This window comes from Chlamydotis macqueenii, chromosome 28 (genome assembly GCF_036417535.1).
Source record: "Chlamydotis macqueenii isolate bChlMac1 chromosome 28, bChlMac1.mat, whole genome shotgun sequence".
Lineage (NCBI taxonomy): Eukaryota > Metazoa > Chordata > Aves > Otidiformes > Otididae > Chlamydotis > Chlamydotis macqueenii.
Window position 1 is genome coordinate 2149331 of NC_141583.1, and position 19639 is coordinate 2168969.

Genomic DNA, 19639 nt, shown 5'->3' on the forward strand with positions numbered 1-19639 from the left:
GCGTACCCGTGCGACAGCCCCACAGCCCCGGGGACGTGCCCGAGAGCCGTGGGTCGGGGCGAGGAGGCTGGGGGCAGCTTGCCGGGATCCAACCAGGCAGCTCCCATGGGGATTTGGCCCGGGGCAGTTACACGAGGGGCCCGAGGTGAAGCCACGCGGCCGAAGTGCCCCCTCCACCCGGGTGGGCACGCGCCCGGTGCTCCGCTCCAAGGGGAGCCTCGTGCGGGCCGGCTGACCCAGGGTCTCACTGCGCGGCCGCGTGACGGCGTGAAATCGCTCCTCCCGGGCCGGGCCGGGCCTGGGGAGGGACATGGCTCCCCTCCCACTCTCCAGCCCATAAACCCAGCGGGCAGCATCCCCGCGCCGAGGCGGCTCCTCTCCCGGCACAACCGCAGCGCCCGGGACCATGAGCCGGCTGCAGCTCTGGCTCGCCGTCCTGGCCGGGCTCTCGGGGATCGTGGCCCAGGAAGGTAGGGGTGACACGGGGGACAGGAGCCGGCGCGGGGCAGGGACACGGCGGTGGCTCTCGGAGCCCTCTGCTTCGTGCCAGAGCCCGGTCAGCGGGGGTGGCGGATGCTGGTGCAAGGTTGGGGTCAGCAAAGAGGACGTCAAGGAGGCAGAGCCGCCCGGGGGGATGGAGGATGGCTCAGAGGCAATCGGAGGGGGCTGCAGGACACCCCAACCTCCCGCCACATCCCCTCTCTCGTCCCCCAGACCTATACCGAAAGGTGTTCGTCTTCCGAAATGACCCCAGCGACGCCTACGTGCTGCTGAGGGCCAAGCTGGAGCAGCCGCTGGAGAACCTCACCGTGTGCCTGCGGTCCTACACGGACCTGAGCCGCCCCCACAGCCTCTTCTCCTACGCCACCAAGGTGCAGGACAACGAGATCCTGCTCTTCAAGCCCAAGCCCACCGAGTACCGCTTCTACGTGGGGGGCAAGTTCGTCGCCTTCCGCGTCCCCGAGGGCCGCGGGGATTGGGAGCACGTCTGCGCCAGCTGGGAGTCGGCCACCGGCACGGCCGAGTTCTGGTTCAACGGGAAGCCCTGGCCCCGCAAGGGGCTGCAGAGGGGCTACGCGGTGGGGGCGGAGGGCGCCGCGCTGCTGGGGCAGGAGCAGGACGCGTTCGGGGGTGGCTTCGACGTCTACAACTCCTTCTCGGGCGAGCTGGCCGACGTCTACCTGTGGGACGCCGGGCTGTCCCCAGACAAGATGCGAGCGGCTTACCTGTCCCTGCGCCTGCCGCCGGCCGTCCTGGCCTGGAAGAGCCTGAGCTACGAGGTGAAGGGCGACGTGGTGGTGAAACCCCGGCTCCGGGAGGTGCTGGGGCCATGAGAGCCCCCCGCTCTCCCCTCCCTGTCCCCGTCACCCCCTTGCCACTGCGACCCGCCGAGAAGGTGCCACCCCAGCCGGGGACCGGGCTGGGGCGGAGCTGGGGAGGGCTGGGGGCACCGTTCAGCCTGGCGGGATCCCCCCCGAATGCCGGCACCCGCCACCGACCCATCGCCGACGCCTGGAGCACCCTTTCCCTTCCCCACACCCCCCCAGCTGCCCCAGGGCTGGCTCCCGCACGCAGACCCACCGGCTCCAGCGCTGCCCGACTGCACGCGAAGGCGAAGCCGTTAGGGACGCGCAGGCAGGGGCCGCGGGACCTGTCCCCTGTGCCCGTCCCCACGCACGCCCGCCGTCCTCCCAGGTGGGCAAACAGGCGCCGCGCCCCTCACCGGGTTGCCCAACAGCCCCACTGGGCAAGCGGGGACCGGGGTGACAGGCAAGCGTCGCCACCGCGTAGGCACAGACCCGGGTGCCGCGGGTGCAGGGGGACGCGCGGCAGGGGTGGCAGCGGGGCAGTCCGGGCTCCGCGGCGAGGGCGCAGGGGGGTGCAGCGGGGCGGGAGGAGGAGATGCGACGGCAGCATAGGCAGAGCCGAAAGGGGCACCCTGAGCAGCGGGGGTGGCTGGGACACAACGCCGCAGGCCGCAGGGTGGCGGGGACACAGGGCTCCCACAGGCTGGCGTGGCGGGGCCCCACGGGTAGGGACAGGGCGGGGGGACAGTGAGATGCCCTCCATGTCCCCCACCCCACGGCATGGCCACCCTGGGGCGTCCCCCAGCCCGAGTGACCCCCCGGCCTGGCTCAGCCCCCCAGAGTGGAAGAAGGAAGGAAGCCATGATCCTCCTCTTCCTCTCCCCAACTTGGGCAACCTACACCCACACAGCTGCGGGCTCCTGGGGAACCGCCGTGGCCACCTACAACCTGTAGATGGACGGTAGGGAGGGGACGGCTGGGGACAAGGGCTGGTCCCCACCGCTCCACGCCACCCTGTGTCACGGCCCACACACGGCCGGTCCTGCTGCTGGAAGCCACCTCTGGGTCTGACGCTGGAGGCCACCTCCAGGTTGGGTGGTGGCCACCTCCACGTTGGGTGGTGACCCCTCACTGGCACGCTGCGACCCTGCTTCCCCTCGGGGGACCGGGCTGGATGGTTTGGCCACGGCAGGAGCAGCCACCTCTTCCTCGCCCCTCCCGGACCCGGACTGCGAAGCGTTGGTGTTTCCCCAAAAGACCGAGGGCTCCCGCGTGCCGGTGACGGCCAACCTCGCCATGTGCCTGTGGTCCTACACCGACCTCAGCCGCCCCACAGCCTCTTCTCGTGCGCCACCACGGCGCAGGACAACAAGCTCCTCCTCGTCAAGGCCGGCAAGCACCGGCTCTACGCGAGGGGCAAGTTCGTCACCTTCCGCATCCCCGAGGGGGACTGGGCGCACGTCTGCACCAGCTGGGAGGCGGCCACCAGCACGGCCGCGTTTTGGTTCAACGGGAAGCCCCCGCGAGGGGCTGCGAAGGGGCTACGCGGTGGGAGCCGTGCTGCTGGGGCAGGAGCAGAACGCTTTTGGGGGCGGCTTCCACGTCTATGACTCCATCTCCGGCGCGACGTCTGCCCGTGGGACGCGGGGCTGTCCCCAGAGCCCGTCCTCCCCGATGAGATGGCGGGCGAGGGGAACCGGCGCGGGGCCGCTGCGCTCCTGCGCTCTCGCGCTCTCGCTTGCGGGGCCGGTGAGCGCCGGGGGAGCCGCGGTGGCCATGGGGGCTCCGTCCCCCCCGCTTCCCTGCTCTGTACCCCCCCCCAATCCACCCAGCATCACGTAAATTAAAAAAATGACGAGCTGCAACGCTCTTCACCGCGCAAATTGAAGCCCAGAGAGCTGGGATAATTAACGTGGGGTCAGAAACTCGTTAGGACCAGGGTGGGTGAGAGAGGAGGGGGAAGGGGCTGCCGCCAGCCCGGGGCCGGGGACACCGGGGACACGGGAGGGGGGGACGGGACACGGAGACCCCCGCCAGCGCCGGGGCACGGAGCGGGGCAGCCCCAGGAGTGGGGGGGAGGCGGTCCCGGAACCCCCGGGGACTCGGCCCCGCCGCTCCGGTCGCTGCCCGCCCGCGCCGGCGCTCTTTGCAGGCGCTCCCCGGGCCGGGCCCCGCTCCGCTCCGCGCCGCCGCCGTGCGGCCTTCCCGGTACGGCGGGGCGGGCCGGGCCCGGGCCTGCTGCGGGCGGCCGGCGGGGTGCGGCCGGGCCGGGAGCGGGGAGCGCGCCGGGCCCCGCGGGGGCCGGGCCTGGGCGGTGCGGCCTACGGGAGGCTGCGGGCCGTGCGGGACTGCCCGGGGGGCGGGCCTGGCCGGGGAAATGGGCCCGGGGGGGCTGAAGTGGGGGTCCCCGGGGGCCTGGCTGTGGTGTCCGGTGGGGCTCAACTGAGAGTCTCGGGGGCCTGGCCCTGGTCTCTGGGGGGGCTGGAACTGGGGGTCCTGGGGGCCTGACCTGGGGGGCTGGTGGGGGTCTTGGGGGCCTGGCTGTGGTCTCTGGGGGGGCCTGGTGGGGGTCCTGGGGACCTGACCTGGGGGGCCTGGTGGGGCTGGAACTGGGGGGGGGTCCCAGGGACCTGGCTGGGAGTCGCAGGGGGTCCGGCCGTGGTCTCTTGGGGGCCTGGCAGGGGGGTCCTGGGGGCTTGGCCGTGTTCTCCGGGGTGGGTGGCACTGGGAGGCCTGGGGTCCTGACCTGGAGGCCTGGTGGGGGTCCCGGGGGCCTGGCCGTGGTCTGTGGTGGGGCTGGAACTGGGGGTCCCAGGGCCTGGCCGCATTCTCTGGGGTGAGTGGCACTGGGGGTCCTGGGGTGCTGACCAGGGGGGCCTGATGTGGTTCCTTGGGGCCTCAACCGGGGATCACAGGGGTCCCGGCCATGGTTTCCCAGCTCTGGCCCGGCTGGGGGTCCCCAGAGCAGCCCCGTCCCCCGGGAAGGCGGTGGCGCGGGCCCACGGTGCGGGTTCCCGCAGGCGATGGAGGCATCCAAGCCCCCCAACTTCTCGTGGGTGGCGGAGGGGCGGCTGGCGGGCCTGGGCATGCCGCGGGAGCCGGGGCACTACCGGTTCCTGCTGCGGCAGGGCGTGCGGCACCTGGTGTCGCTGTCGGAGCGGGCGCCCCCGCACCACGGCTGCTGCCCCGCCATCCGGCTCCACCGGCTCCGCATCCCCGACTTCAGCCCCCCGACGCCCGCGCAGATCCAGAGCTTCCTGCAGCTGGTGGAGGAGGCCAACGCCCGCGGCGAGGTACGGCGAGGGCGGTGACGCCGCGCGGGGGTGACGCCTCCAGGGCCGGCACCTCGGTTACGCCGAGGGGGTAACGCCAAGGGGGGAAACGCCCGTAGCGCCGAGGGGTGAGGCTGGGGAGCGTGGCGGGGCTGCCGCGCTGGTGGCGGCTGACGGCGCGGCGCTGCCGGGCAGGCCGTGGCGGTGCACTGCATGCTGGGGCACGGCCGGACGGGCACCATGCTGGCGTGCTACCTGGCGAAGGCGCGGGAGATGAGCGGCGGCGACGCCATCCGAGAGATCCGGCGCCTGCGGCCCGGCTCCATCGAGACGCGGGAGCAGGAGCAAGCCGTGATGCGGTTCTGCCAGCGCGTCAGGTAGGCGCAGCCCGGCAGCGGGGAGCCCTCCGTCTCCGCGTTGCCGCGGTGGCTCCGCGTGCTGCGCCGGGGCCGCGGCCGGCGGCGTGCGGGGCACAGCGTGCGGGTTCCAAAACCCCGCTCACCGGCGGGATCTGCACTTCCGCAGCGCTGGAGAGGACAGCGAGGAGGCTTGAGCACGGCCGGCTCCCCGTGACGGCACGTGCCGGGCGGGGTTCAACGGAGACGGTCACCCCGAAAACGGTCACCCCTTTCCGTCTGTCCCGTCGCACATTAAAGGACTCTCCTGTGCCTTCTCTCCAGGTCTGCGTGTGGGGAAACGGCGGGCGGCGCGCGTGCTCGCGGTTCCGCCGGGATCCCTCCCGGCTCCGCGCCCCGGGCTGTGGGGGTCCCGGCCCTTGGGGAGCGCGAGCAGCTTCGTTTCGGACGCGGCCGGTGGCCCCCAGGAGCTGGTTGCCCGCCAAAGCAGTGACGCCGAGCGGAGGGTGCCGGCCGTGTCAGCGCACGGGGGCTGGCCGGGGACGTTGATGCTTAAAGCAAAGCTTAAGACGGAATTTAGGCATCTCCGTCCCAAAGTCCAATCCCGAAAATCTCTTCTCAGCTGCTCCTAACCTTGGTGGCATTTAAATCCCAAGTGCAAGAAGTGTCACCGTCCCCATTCCCGGGCACGCGGCACATGGCCAGCAACGCCTGGCGCGCGCCGGGCACGAGCGCCGCGTCCGCGCCCTGGGCCGGTGGGGCCGTTGCCCCCGCGAGGCGGCTCCGTGCCCCCCCAAATGTTGCTCTGACCCCCCCCCAAAACGCCATTGCCTTGCCTCGGGAACGAAGCACCAAGGTGGTGGCACTGGGCGCCGCTGCGAAACGTGTCACCGCACCGGGACGTGGCGCCGTCCGGGGATGCCCCGCTCCGCCTGCACCCCACGCCGGGGACGCGAGTGGTTGGGGGGTGCCCCAGCCCCTGCGCGGGGTGTGGGGGGGACAGGAATGGGCACGGGGGTGACAGGGACGGGGCAGCGCCGTCCAGGCGCGGCGCCTAAGCCCGCCGCGGCCGCAGGACTCACATGGGCCCGTGAGATGCAGGAAAGCAGCTTAACCCCAGAATTACTGACTTTAACTCCTCTTACTTTAGCTCTGTCCTTAATAGTCTCCCGGGCTCAGGGGGCCGGGCCAGGCCGGGCCGACGGGGGCACCTCGGACCCCCCTCCCCCCACCCCCGCCCAAGGGAAGCGGGGCTGGGACGGGGGGCTTCACCCCAGCATCCCCAGCCCAGCGCTCGGCGCCGCTGCCGGGACTCGGCGGTGCCACAGGGCCCGGCACGGCGCGCGCGGTCCGGCGTGCCTCGCTCGGCCGTCCACGCGGCGCTCCACCGCCGTGACGGGACGTGGGGGGTGTCCCCTCCCCGCTCAGCCCCTGTCCCAGGAGACCTTCCGGAGCCCCCGGCCTGGCGGGCAGCCCAGCTCCGGCTCAGCCTGGCGGGATGGGGACAGCGCGCCGGCGGCCGTCCCCGCGCCCGGGTTCGCCGTTGGGAGGGCGTTCGAGAGGTGACGGCTGGGTTGGGGGAGGGCGGGTGGGGAGCCCGGCGGTGACGGCGGTCACAGGGGTGCCGCGTGCTGGCACGCGTGCTGCCCGCCTCCTGGCCTCAGGGCCGAGCGTGGCGTGGTACGGCGTGGCTTGGCACGGAATGGCACAGCACGGCATGGCTTGGCATGGCTTGGCGTGGTGTGGTGTGCCATGGCAGAGAAGGGCTTGGCATGGCACAGCACACTAGGCATGGCGTGGGACAACGTGGCATGGTTTGGCATGGTGCGGTGTGGTGTGGCATGGCAGAGAAGGGCTCAGCATGGCACAGGTTTGGCATGGCTTGGCTTGGCATGGCTCAGCACAGCATGGCTTGGCATGGCATGGTGTGGTGTGGTGTGGCATGGCAGAGAAGGGCTCAGCATCGCACAGGTTTGGCATGGCTTGGCTTGGCATGGCTCAGCACAGCATGGCTTGGCATGGCATGGTGTGGTGTGGCATGGCAGAGAAGGGCTCAGCATGGCACAGGTTTGGCATGGCTTGGCTTGGCATGGCTCAGCACAGCATGGCTTGGCATGGCATGGTGTGGTGTGGCATGGCAGAGAAGGGCTCAGCATCGCACAGGTTTGGCATGGCTTGGCATGGCTTGGCGTGGTGTGGTGCGCCATGGCAGAGAAGGGCTTGGCATGGCACAGCACACTAGGCATGGCATGGGACAACGTGGCATGGTTTGGTATGGCTTGGCATGGCGCGGTGTGGTGCGCCGTGGCAGAGAAGGGCTTGGCATGGCACAGCACACTAGGCATGGCGTGGGACAACGTGGCATGGTTCGGCATGGCTTGGCATGGCGCGGTGCGGTGTGGCATGGCAGAGAAGGGCTCGGCATGGCACAGCACAGCATGGCTTGGCTTGGCATGGCTCAGCACAGCACGGCACGGCGCGGCGTGGCGCAGCATGGCTCAGCCTGCGGCAGCCCCGGGTGGGCGCCGTGCGTTGCTGGTGCTCCCGGCCAGGCAGGATGCGGCCGCGCCGCGCCCCGCTCCCGCTGCCGTCCCTCCGGAACTACAACTCCCAGCAGCCCTCGCGGCTCCCGCCTCCCCGCTCTGCCATTGGCCGCCTGGAGGGCGCCCGGCGCTTGATTCCCGATTGGCTATTGCCATAGCAACGGGCGGGGCGGGGGGCGTGGCGCAGGGCGGCCCCTCCCGCCGCCGCGGGTTTGTTTGCGGCCGCCCGACGGTGGCGGCGGCGGCCGGATCGCGGGGACGGGACGGGACGGAGCGGAGCGGAGCGGCGGGGAGAGCCGAGCCTCCGCGGGGGCCGGGCATGAGGAGCGAGGGGGCGCGGAGCCGCCAGCGCCCCCCGCCCGGGGCCGGTGCGCTGCGGGCGGCCCGGCTGAGCCCACCGGTCCCCGGACCCTGAGGCACCGGTCCCGCACCGGACACCGACTGCTGGCCGCCCGCCGGGGCCCTGGGCTATGCGGTGGTGGCTGCGCGCCGCCGTCCTCAGCCTCCTCGCCGGCGCCGGCGCTGAGGGTAAGGGGCCGCCGTCCCGTCCCCCCCCCCACCACCACCACCCCGCGACGGAGGGGCCGAACCGGGCCGGGAGCCCCGGGGCAGGGGCGGGAGCGGCCGCGCTGCCGGCGGGGCCGGTCTGGCCGGTGCGGGGAGGCGAGGACGGCGCACGTGGTGCCGCTCCCGACGGCTGCGGGTGGCCGGTGCCGCCGGTTGGGAAGGGGCCCGCGGGCTGGGGAGGGCGATGTCCCGTCCCGTCCGGTCCGGTCCCGCCGGCGGAGCTCACCCCTCCCGTTTTGGTCCCCGCAGGCAGCGGCCAGAGCCCGTCCCGAGCCGCCGTGGGACGCGTCGGGGAGAGCGCGGTGCTGGGTTGCAACCTCCTGGGCGCCCACGAAACCCGGCCCCCTCTCTACGTGATCGAGTGGGTCCGCTTCGGCTTCGTCCTCCCCATCTTCATCAAGTTCGGGCTCTACTCCCCGCGGGTGGACCCGGAGTACATCGGTACGTCCCGCGGCCAGGGCGCCGGCGCGGGAGGCTGGCGGGGGCCCCCCAGCCTCCGCAACCGGGCCGGGGCCGGTGTCCCGCGCCCCCGCTCTCCGTGGCCGGGCCCCAGCCCGGGGTTGCCGCTGTCAAACCGCATTAATCACGCTCGCCGGGGCGGTGGGGGGAGCGCAGGGCTGTCCCCCTCACCCCGGGCAGCGGCAGGGGGACGTTGCGGGGCTGAGGACGTCCTGCAAGCCTCCCCGCTCCCGGCCCGCGGCCTTGCGCTCCTGCCCGCCGCGCTGCGCTCCGGCTCTGCCGCGCCGGACCGGGATCGGTGACGGCGAGGTGTCCCGCGCACGGAGGCCGCGGGCGTCGGGGCGCTGCCGCCTTCGCCCGGGACGGGTCGCTTGAAGGTTGAGCCTCGGGAGGGGATTTTGGCCAAGCCGCTAACTGGCGGTGCTGGGCTGGCTGGGATTTGGAGCAAAGCTGCGCCGGGGAAGGGCTGCGGCGTGGGAGAGGGATATTCTCCTCTTGACGGGATATTTAAAGGGAAGCGGCGGCAGACCTTGAGGGAGCGCGGGGGTGAAGACAACGGGAGCGTCCCCCGAGGACGGGGAGGGTGGCGAAGGGCCGGCAGCCGGCCGGCGTTTGGGACTGAGCGTGGCCCCGAAAGCCTGCGGCAGCGGCACACCGAAATCCGCCCGCGGGACGAGGTGGGGAGGGCTGGAGCGCCGGATCACCCTTAGCTCTTCCCCGGCTGAGCGGGAGGAGACCGGTTTTTGGGGCACCCCGCAGCCTGGGGGGACGCCTTTGCTCCGCGGCCGGCCCCGAGCTGGCTCCGTGGGACCGGCGGTGACAACAAATCCTCTGGTGACGGCGAGGCGCCTGCTTTTCCTGGGAGGCCCAGGTTGGGCTCCTGTTACCTGAGCCCGGCGTTACGGGGGCCCCTCGGCTGCCGGAGCTCTGGTTACCCAGAAAAGGGCCTGGCAGCGTCCTGCCCTGGGCCCCCCACCCCGTCCCTGCTGCCGGGGGGGGGCTGTGGGAGCGGGGATCGGGACGCGCTGGGGGATGGGGGGCTGGTGGTTCGTAATGAGGGCGAGGTGGGTGGGCAAGGGGGGCCGGCGGCTGTCACCATGGCAGCGGGGCGGCTTGTTTTCAATCCTCGGAGGGACGGGCAAGAGGCTGTGGGTGCGGGGTAAGAGCGAGGGCAGCCCCTCCTTCCAGCCTGTCCCCCCCCCACCCCTCAGAGGGGCTGGGGAGCCCCTGCTGTCACCCACATCCCTCGTGGGGCGATTCGGGGCGTCCTGCGCCGGGGTGGGCTGCCGCCACCTCCGTGAGACCCCTCGGGTCGCTCGGGGGAACGGGGTCAGCTCGCCCCCACTGTCCCCGGCCCCCACGGTGCCGTGGGGCAGTGGTCCTTGGCCCGGCCGCCCCCTCGGACACCCCGTCTCTGGCAGCGAACGGGGCGGCGGGGGCTGCGGCCCCCTTTGTGTCCCCTCTGAATGACGGTTGCCAGGCGCTGGGGGATGCTGGTCCGGAGGGCAGCGGCGGTTTTGTTATCGGTGGGGGGTGGTGGAAAAGGAGGAGGGGTCTGGGGCCTGCGCGGGGGAGGGGATTAGGGAGAGGCTGGGGGGGCGTCCCCAGGGCACTCTGATCCCTTCCAAAGGGACCTTTGTTCAGGAGCCTGCCGCTCCTGCTCCTGCTCCGCTCCTGCGGCCGGCAGCTGCGGGCCGGGATGGGATTTCCCAGGGCTCCGCACGGGAGCTGGCTTTCGGCTGAGAGGACCCCTTGTCCCTTGGGTGTTCTGCCACTGCTCCTGCCCCCCACCTCACATTTGGGGTGCTGCTTCGTGCTCCGAGGGAGGGATGCCGCCTGGCCCCCGCATCTCCTGCGGCGGGAGGTGCCTGGGTCTGCGTCGCAGCTGGCTGTGGGGAGAAGCAGGAGGGGTGGGAGATGCGGTGGCTGGAAGAAGCTCCGGAGGCCGCTGGGAAGGGTTCGCGCGGGGCTACGTGGGCCCAGCACCTGGCCTGTGGCCCTGTCCCTCAGCCGCCCAGCCTCCGTGCCCAAACCAGCCTGCCTGGACCCCACCGCTCCTCCTCCTCCTCCTCCTCGCCAGGCCCGTACGGCGGGATGCCGCCGGTGGCTTGGGGAATGCTGCGCCGTCGCGCTCCTGGGCAGAGCTGGCGGCGGTGGTTCGGCAAAACTCGGGTTTGTTGGAAAAGCTGCCGGTCCCGGGGCGTTCTGGGACGTCGACGTGAGCCACCGCGGCGCCCAGAGCCGCGTGCGTACCCCTGGGTAACGGCACATCTGGGGCTGAACCCGCACCCCAGCCCGGAGCGGCTCTGCGGGCCGTGGATGCCCGCAGCAGGGTTGGGGTCCCGTAGCCCCGCGGGTGCCAGGGCGGTGGGTGCGGCGGTTGTGCGCCCCGGCCGGGGCTGAGCCAATTGCCTGCTGCTCGCCTGAGCCGATTATGGCTCTGATAATAGCCCGCGGGATTAGAGGGCTGCGCTCGCTGTCGCTTTGCGCCCTTATCCTCCTCCTCATCAAACAGGCCGTGGGGCTGCTCCAGGCCCCGCCACCCCGGAGAGCCCCCCGCTGCCGCACCCCTCGAGGGGGTCTGTAGCCCCCGTCCCTGTGAGGTGGGCGAGGGGTTCAGCCGGATTCCCCCACCGCTGCTTCTCCGTGCTGCGGGGAGAGGGGACGGTGCGGGGGTGCTCGGGGCTTAGCAGGGCTCCTAAGGGTGAGGCTGCCGGGGGGGAGAGGGCAGCCGAGGCTGCGGGAGAAGGGTCCCGGAAAAGCGAGGTGGGAAGGGATTTTGCGGGCAGGCTGAGGAGGGGGCGGTGGGCTGTCTTCCCCAGCTGCTGGGGGCGATGCCGGAGGCGCGCAGGCCCACGTTGCCGGGGGGGCCGTGCCGAGACCACCCTAGAGCGCACCGCTGCGTCCTCCCGTTTCCCCGACGGCAGTGGGGGACGTAGCGCTAAGTGTGACCAGCCTCCGCCGCAGCGCGGCCGCCACGTTGGTTTTTTGGTTTTTTTTTCCTCGCGGTCGTGCCCAGCTCCCCACAGCACCGGCCCAGGCAGAAGAAGCTGGAGCCAAGGGGGGCAGTCGGCCCCGCTCCCCAGGGAAGCCGCCGAGCCCGGAGGAGGGAGGGGTGCCCCCAGGAGCCGGGTGGCCCCGGGAACGCGGCCATCCCCGAGCCGGCTGTGACGGTGGCTCCTGGGCCTGCAGGTCGCGTGCGGATCGAGGAAGGCGCCTCGCTGCGCATCGACCTCCTGCGTGCCGAGGACCAAGGCTGGTACGAGTGCCGCGTGCTCTTCCTCGACCGGCACAACACCGACGCCGACTTCCAGAACGGCACCTGGATCCACCTCACCGTTAACGGTAACGGTTGATCCCACCCTCGGTTCCCGCTCCAGCCGAGCCCTCTCCGAGCCGGGACTGGATCCGCTGGTCTTCCAAGACCAGTTGAGCCGGACCTGGGGGTGAAGGTGTGGATTTGTCTTTACAGCACCCCCCACTTTCCTGGAGACGCCCCCCGCGTTCGTGGAGGTGCGGGACCAGGACACGCTGAGCCTTACCTGCACGGCTGCGGGCAACCCTCAGCCCGTCGTCGTCTGGAAGAGGAGCGACCTGGCCATCCAGAGCAGTGCAGCGGTGCAGGTGAGGATGGCAAACCCGCCTCTCGCGGGGCGTCTAGGGCAACGCGGGTGCCCGTCCCCACCGTGGTGGCACCCGCCTCCCGCCACCGGCCCGTCCCGAGCGGCTGTGCCACGCGCCCGCTGCCGTTGCAGGTGAAGAACGGGACGCTGAGCATCGCCGTCGTGGAGCGCGCCAGCGCGGGCACCTACACCTGCCATGCTTCCAGCAAGGAGGGCACCATCATCCACACCACCCGTGTGCTCGTGCAGGGTGAGGGCGGGTGCTGCCCCGGCCGCGTGGGCCGCCCCGTAGGGCGTGGAGGGGGCCACATCACGGGGGTTGGTTTTGGGGCAGGCGCGGGTACGGTGGGCTTTGGGAGCAGCTGGGGCCGTCCCCTCTCCCCGGCCCTCACCGTCCCCCCTGCCCCACGCTGCAGGGCCACCCGTCATCGTGGTGCCACCCCAGAACGTCACCGTCAACGTCTCCCAGGATGCGTTCCTGGCCTGCCAGGCCGAGGCGTACCCGGGAAACCTCACCTACACTTGGTTCCAGGGTGGCAGCAACGTCTTCCATCTCAGGTACGGGGGGGACCAGGACGGCAACCAGGGCGGTGCTGGGGCCAGAGGGGCTGCTGCGGCCCTGCAGAGCCCGGATCTGAGCGCGATGGGCTGGCCGGGTGCGCGGTGGGGAGGTTTCGCTCGTCCCAGGGCGGCGGGTACGATCCCAGCCGCACTGCTGACCGCTGTCCTCCCCTTCCCTCGCAGCCACCTCCAGGCTCGGGTCCGTGTCCTGGTGGACGGGAGCCTCCTGCTCCAGCGAACGACCCCGGACGACGCCGGCAAATACACCTGCACCCCCAGCAACGGGCTGTGGAAGCCGCCTTCTGCCTCGGCCTTCGTCACCGTGCTGTGTAAGAGCCCTGCCAGCCCAAAGCCGTGCTGTCACCAGCTCCGCTCGCGGAAAAGCCCTCCTGGGCCAGTCCCCGCACGCCGCTTTGGGGAGGGGGTGCCCCTTCAGCTGCCACGGGGCCTCCGGCCCCCTGCCACCCTCCCACAGACCCTGGCACCCTGTTTGTCCCCGCAGATCCGGCAGAGGTGACCACCATGCTCCCAGAGACCCACCTGCCCAAGGGGATGCAGGGGGTGATCCGCTGCCCTGCCAGAGCCAACCCCCCTCTGCTCTCCGTCAGCTGGACGAGGGACGGGCGCCCGCTGGAGCTGGACAAGGTGCCGCCGCTCGTGCCCACCCCTGCCCTCCCAGTGCCCCCCCAAACCCCTCATCCTGACCCCATGCGTCCCTCTCCCAGCTCCCCGGCTGGTCCGTGCGACCAGACGGCTCCATTGTCATCGCGACGGGCAACGACGACGCGCTGGGGGTGTACACCTGCACCCCATACAACAGCTACGGCACCGCCGGCGAGTCCCGGCCCACCCGTGTCCTGCTGAAGGTGAGGCCGGCTGGGTGGGCACCCAGAGCGCGGGCCGTTCCCACCCGGGCTGCGTGCCCATCACCTTGCCCCGCCACCGGTCTGGAGCCTGGCCCCCCACATGCCGACAAGGCGTGCATGCTTGTCTTGCAGGACCCCCCCGCCTTCACGGTGCGTCCCAAGGAGGAATACTTCCAGGAGGTGGGCCGGGAGCTGGTGATCCCCTGCGCGGCACATGGGGATCCCCCCCCCGCCGTCACCTGGCTGAAGGTAGGAGCTGCTGCTCTGGGGGATCGGCCGCGTCCTCCTGGGCGGTGGGCGCTGCTTTTGGCCTCGGGGACATCGCTCCAAAGGCTGTCCCCTGCGTCTGTGTCCCCGCAGACGCTGCGGGGTCACACCTCTCCTGGTTTCTGCGGGAGAAGAGGCCCAGGGTGCTTTTTTGGTGTCACCCTCTGAGAAAACCGGGCAAAATCCGACCTCTCAGTTTCTAAACCAGCCCCGGGGTGGGGGAGGGCATCAAGTCCCCTTTTCCCCGAGGCCCCAGCGTCGCAGGGTCCCGGCCCAGCGGTAGGGTGGGTTGGGCGGCCCCCCGCCATCGGCGCGTGCGTGCTTTGCCACGCAGGTGGGCAGCGCAGGGAAGAGCGGTGCCCGGGTGGACGGGAACGGCAGCCTCGTCTTCCGCCCGCTTGTCAAGGAGCAGCACGGGCTCTGGGAGTGCACGGCCGCCAACCCGGTGGCCAGCGTCAGCGCCGCCACCTCCGTCCACGTGCTGGGTGAGTCGCCAGTCCTCAGCGGGCAGACGTCGGCCGCGGGGGTGCCCTGGGGTGGGAACACCCCTGCCCAAGCCGCCCGGTCTAATACGTCCTCTGTCCGCTTCCCCCACCAGGTACCAGTCCTCACGCTGTCACCAACGTCTCCGTGCTCCCGCTCCTGCTGGCAGCCAACATCTCCTGGGAGCCAGGCTTCGACGGAGGCTATTTCCAGAGGTTCAGCGTCTGGTACACACCGCTGTGAGTCCCCGCGGGCAGGGGATCGCGTCCCACTCCACCTCCGCCCCACCCGGGACCCATCGCCCGTGGGCTCACGGGTCCCGCGTCTCCTCAGGGTGAAGCATCCGCCCCGGGCCCATCATGACTGGGTGTCGCTCTCGGTGCCGGTGGGGGCTCAGCACCTCTTGGTGGAGAATCTGCAGCCGGACGTGAGCTACCAGTTCAGCGTCCTGGCCCAGAACAAGCTGGGCAGTGGCCCCTTCAGCCAGATTGTCACCTCCGTGCCCAGAGGTAAGAGGGGGCCCGTGTGCTCCCCAAAGCTGTCCCCCCCGCCTCCACATCAGCTCCTACACCAGCGTCCCCTTTCTCCTCAGGCTTCCCAGTGACCACAGTGCCTCCAGAGCCGCCGGCCATGACCGTGCACGTCTTCCTGTCCCCGCCGCAGGCTCTGACCGCCAACGAGACGGCGCGCGGGGTCCTGCTGCGGTGGGAGCCCCCCGCTCAGTTCTCAGTGGCGCTGAGCGGCTACGCGCTGGAGCTGCGGCAAGACAAGGGCGGCTGGGAGGTGCTGGACCGCTCCATCCCCAGCACGAAGACCCAGGTCCTGGTGCCGGGACTCATCAAGGTGGGGAATCTCACTGGGTGCTCCGTCCAATCTCCGACATTCCTGCTGCTCGGAGCTGGCGATGGCGCAGAGCCGCTCGGCTCTGCCGCCACGTGGGCTGTGGCTTGGCTGGCTACCGTGCCAGCAAGGCTAACGGCCCTCTGCGCCCCCAGGACGCCTTCTACGAATTCCGACTGGTGGCCTTCGCTGGCAGCTACATCAGCGATCCCAGCAACACGGTGAACGTCTCCACAGCAGGTGAGGCCTGGGCGGCCGCCCACCTGCTCCTCCCGCCCCAGGGACGGAAACCACTGGGGTAAACTGGCCAGCATAGTCTAGCGTCTTCCCAAACGGAGACCCCTTCACGCTGCTCCCGCCGCCGAGTGTCCCTGCTGCTAAACCAGGGGACGCGGAGCCAGATCTGGCGTGACTTCGGTCTCGCAGACCGGGTGGCAGGAGAGCTCTGCGCAGAGCATCCCTGCTCCCGGTGCCTGGCGCGGGTCACTCCGAAGGCAGAGCGTCCCTGAGGGCGAGGGAGATGAGGCTTCACTGGTGTCCCGGTGGCGCTGGCCCGCTCAGCGGGTGACCGAGCCTCTGACGGCGTCTCCTCTCTGACCCAGGCATGGAGGTGTATCCGTCTCGCACCCAGCTGCCGGAGCTCCTGCCGCAGCCGGTGCTGGCCGGCGTCATCGGGGGGATCTGCTTCCTCAGCGTGGCTGTCATCTTCAGCACCGTGGCCGCCTGCATCATGAACCGCCGGCGCGCCGCCCGCATCCGGAAGCGAAGGCAAGGTAGGAGCTGGCCACCCGGGTGCAGGCACCCGGATCCCGGGGCTCCCGGAGAGCTCGGAGCGCCGCGCAGGGCAGCAGGACCCCAGGGAGGGGACAGGCCAGCCTGGGGCTGAGGGGGGCTCACCGGGGGCGGTAGCAGAGCTGAAGCGGGTGCCGCCGTCTCCTCATCATCATCACTTTTGAGTTGCTTGCCGTGTGATTTCCCCCTTGTGTTCTCATGACCTTCCAGATCCACCACTCGTCTTCTCCCCCAGCAAGAAGCTTCCACCTCCACAGTAAGTCACGCCACGCCACGCCACGCTCCCTCCCCATCCCACTTCCCTCCCCGTCTTCCTGCGCTCCCCGTCATCCACTCGCCGCTGGCTGGGGACAGAGGGATGGGCTGGGGGGCAGCCGTCCTTCCTCCCCCCCGGCCGAGGGGCTGCGGCCACAGAGCGGGCGTTAGGAGCGGGGTGCTGGGGTCAGGGCGTGCCGTGGGGGAATTTTGGCAGAAGAAAGGATCAGAAAGCGCAGGAAGCAGGTCTGTCGAGGCCGCGGCAGCGGTGTGGGGTCGCGGGACCCACAGCCAAACGAGTGGCCCGAGCTCTCCCGGCACGGGGGGCAGCCGGACAAGGCTGGAGCCAGGGCGGGGGTGCTGCAGCCACTCCCTTTTTTTTTTTTTTTTTTTTCCTTCCAGAAATTCTCGTGGCTCTGGTAGCCCAGACAGCACTGTGAAGCTGAAGCTGCAGCCATCCCCCTACCAGAGCCTGCGCCGGACGCTGCTGTGGGGCGAGAAGGCCGGCACCAGCCTGGGGCTCAGCATCGCCGGGGCCGGCTCCCGCTACGCCGTGTACGAGAGCCACGTCGGGGAGCACGTGCCCTTGGAGCGCATCTGTCGCGGCCCCGACGGGCGCTTCGTGGTGGAGACCGACCCGCGGCCGCAGGAGAGCGGCTTTGGGGCGCAGCCCTACGCTGAGCTGGAGCCATACCCGCAGCGGGAGCCTCCGGGGCCGCAGCCCGAACCCTACCTCCAGCTGCCCGCAGAGGAGGAGGAAGAGGAGCCCATTTGGCGCAAGGGGGTCTCGCTGCGCCCCCGGCCCGCAGGGCAGGCCCACCAAGGAGCCCGGGCCACCGGCTACCGCCAAGGCCGCTACTTCGACTACGGCAGCAGCAGCAGCCCCGTGGACGAGGCCGTGGCTTTGTGCATCATCGACATCAGCCCCGTGGCCTCCGCCGCCACTCTGCCTTACAGCACCGCGGAGCAGCCGCGCGCCAGCCCCGGCGGCGTCGGGCCCTGCCACAGCACCGCCAGCACCCTGTGGGACTCGCTGCCCCCCGAGGGCTCCCCCCGGCCGCCCCTCGGACCCCCAGCCTCCCCCAGCCCCAGCCTCGGGTGCAGCTGGCAGCCGGCCGGCCCCGCGGCCCCGAGCGGGATCCTCCAGTACCTGAGCCTGCCCTTCTTCAAGGAGATGTGCGTCGACGGCGACTGGCCGCCCTTGGAGGAACCGGCAGAGCCCAGCTGTGCCGGTAGCCCACCGGAGCCCACCGCTAGCCCCCTGCCCACCGGGGGCTGCCTGCAGAATGCAGGCCAGACACTGTGCCCAGACTGCATTGACACATGTGCCAACGCCACCGTCCCCGCCACCGCCGCTTTCCTCAAGCCCCCGAAATTGCCGGTGGGTCCTGCCAAGGCCTCGCTGCCCGGCACCGCTGCCTGGCACGGCTCCCCCAGCCCGGGGGTCGGCCCACAGCCCCCCACCCAGCCCGTGCACCGCAGGACTGAGGCCGTGCCCTCGGCCAGCACCGCCGAGCCCCGCTGGGCGCCAGGGAGGCCGCCGGATCCTGGCCCTACGGAAAAGTTGCCGCGGGGCAGTTTGACCAGCCAGAGCAGCGGCCGGGGCAGCGCCTCCTTCCTGCGGCCCCCCTCGCTGGCGCCGTCCCCGGGGAGCAACTGCCTGAGCCCCCCGCTCGGGGGTGGGGGCAGCTGGCACAGCAGAGGTTCGGCGGCCGCGGAGGAGGGCAGGGCGAGGACGGATGCGGCGCTCGGCGGCATCGGGAAGAGGTGAGCCGCTGGCAGGATGCCGGGGACGAGCCGGGTCGTGCCGGGGCAGCTCTCGGCCTATCCCACGGAGCTTTTGGCCGGGGTGTCCCGGCGTGGAGCCGCCCCCGTGGCTCCCACTCCCCGTGGCACACTGGGGTCCCCACCACCCCTGCCCCCAGGGCCCACCGCAGCGTCCCTGCCCGCCCTCGCGCCCACATCCCTCGGGGTGCCGGCGAGGGGCCAGCCCTGCCACACGTCCCGTCCCGTCCCCCCCCGCAGGAGGAACACCTCGGTGGACGAAAACTACGAGTGGGACGCGGAGTTCGCGCTGGAGTCGGACATCCTGGAGGCGCTGCAGCTGTACCGCAGCGGGGACCCAGCGCGGCCCGTCTCCACCATCGCCCTGCGCGACCTGGAGCGGCAGAGTGAGTGCGGCACCCTCAGATCTGCGCCCTCATGACCCCAGGGGGTGCCCCCCAACCCTTCCCCGGGCGCAGGGCGTGGCAGGACCCCTTGGTGCCCGCGCCCCTGGGCCCGGTGGCGCGGCCGAGCTGGACGCTGCCTCTCTCCCCGCAGAGCCCGGCAGCGGCTCCGGCCCCGCGGGCTCGGTGTCGGCGGAGGCGTTGGCAGCGGCGGGCGGACCCCCCCCGGAGCCCGACAGGACCCCGCATCCGGAACCCGTGGCGTCCCGCCGTCGGCGGCAGCGGCTGGGTCCCCGTGGGTGCTGCGCCGAGCGCGTCGAGCTGGCCACGCTGCTCTAGGGCCCCACGCGTGGGGGGAATAAAGAGGCGTGAGAGCGGCCCTGGCTCCTGTCTGGCACGGGGGTGGGTGCCCAGGGCCCCCACGGCCCCGTCCTGGTGCTGCCTGCATCCCCGCGGGCTCCGGGGCCCGCGCGTGGGTCCCCCTGCAGCCACTCGTGTCCCATCCCGCGGCGCCCCCCACGCTCTGTCCCCGCGACGGGTGTCCCCCCACGCCGCGCACCCCCGTCCCCCACAGCCCCCTCCCCGCCCCACGCCGTGTCCCCACCCCACGGGCGGGGCGGGGCCTGGCGGCGGCCCCACGCGGGGCGTGGCGTGCTCGCCTCGTTCCCTTATATGGCCATGCCGCGGGAGCGCGTCACGGGGGCGGGGCCGGCGCGCATGACGTCACCGCCGGCCCCCACGCTGTCGGGGGGTCGCTCGTGGGCTGTGGCTCGCGGGTCACGCCGGGCCACCCCGGCCCTGTCACCCCGGTTCCCCCGTGTCCTGTGCCCCCTCCCTGCTCCGGTCCCCGCATCCGCGCCCACCCCCCCCCCCCACCCGTGTCGCTGGGAACCCCCGCCGGAAATCCCCGGGGGACACCCGCGTGGGGGATAGCACACACCCCCCGCCCCCCCGTGGCACCCACGGGTGGGTGACGCTCCGAGGCCAGTCCCCACCGTGACGGTGTCCCACAGGGGATGGTGGCACCCCGGGTGGGCACGGGTGGGGGGGGTGCCGAGCCTGGGACGGATTCCGGGTGCGGAGGGGTGGGTGGGGTCGCGGGGACTTTGACACCCGCTCCGGAGGCGGCCGGTGGCTTCGGGCCGAGGGTTTGTTTGGTGTTTGGGCCGCGCTTCCCATGGAGACGGGACTTGTGCAAGCGCCCTCGTCCCTCCCCACGCGGCCGGGGACGCCGCGGGTGCTGGGGACGCCATGGGTGCTGGGGACGCCGCGGGTGCTGG

General features: G+C 71.9%; 3 protein-coding genes across 4 annotated transcripts; all 3 read left to right on the forward strand.

The window, feature by feature from the left end:
* The first annotated feature begins 406 nt into the window (after positions 1 to 406).
* On the forward strand, positions 407 to 1334 carry LOC147597306 (serum amyloid P-component-like). Its single transcript, XM_086768118.1, has 2 exons — positions 407 to 470; positions 715 to 1334. The coding sequence occupies exons 1-2, from the start codon at positions 407 to 409 to the stop codon at positions 1332 to 1334; spliced, it is 684 nt and encodes a 227-aa protein (XP_086624244.1).
* A 2063-nt stretch (positions 1335 to 3397) lies between these two features.
* DUSP23 (dual specificity phosphatase 23) lies at positions 3398 to 5247 on the forward strand. 2 transcript variants are annotated; one of them, XM_086768311.1, is made up of 4 exons: positions 3398 to 3515; positions 4328 to 4600; positions 4775 to 4956; positions 5105 to 5247. In XM_086768311.1, exons 2-4 carry the CDS (start codon positions 4331 to 4333, stop codon positions 5130 to 5132), a joined length of 480 nt encoding a protein of 159 aa, XP_086624437.1. In that variant the 5' UTR covers positions 3398 to 3515; positions 4328 to 4330; the 3' UTR covers positions 5133 to 5247. The 2 variants fall into 2 exon arrangements, with proteins under 2 accessions (XP_086624437.1, XP_086624438.1); XM_086768312.1 differs by having other exon boundaries at positions 3510 to 3621.
* A 2521-nt stretch (positions 5248 to 7768) lies between these two features.
* Positions 7769 to 18736, forward strand: IGSF9 (immunoglobulin superfamily member 9). The gene is made up of 20 exons (XM_086768515.1): positions 7769 to 8006; positions 8295 to 8486; positions 11697 to 11849; positions 11977 to 12128; positions 12260 to 12377; positions 12544 to 12685; positions 12872 to 13017; positions 13191 to 13333; positions 13414 to 13554; positions 13687 to 13803; positions 14156 to 14306; positions 14420 to 14543; positions 14638 to 14813; positions 14897 to 15147; positions 15300 to 15384; positions 15747 to 15917; positions 16147 to 16192; positions 16594 to 17958; positions 18217 to 18362; positions 18514 to 18736. The coding sequence occupies exons 1-20, from the start codon at positions 7949 to 7951 to the stop codon at positions 18696 to 18698; spliced, it is 4062 nt and encodes a 1353-aa protein (XP_086624641.1). The 5' UTR covers positions 7769 to 7948; the 3' UTR covers positions 18699 to 18736.
* Positions 18737 to 19639: the final 903 nt, after the last annotated feature.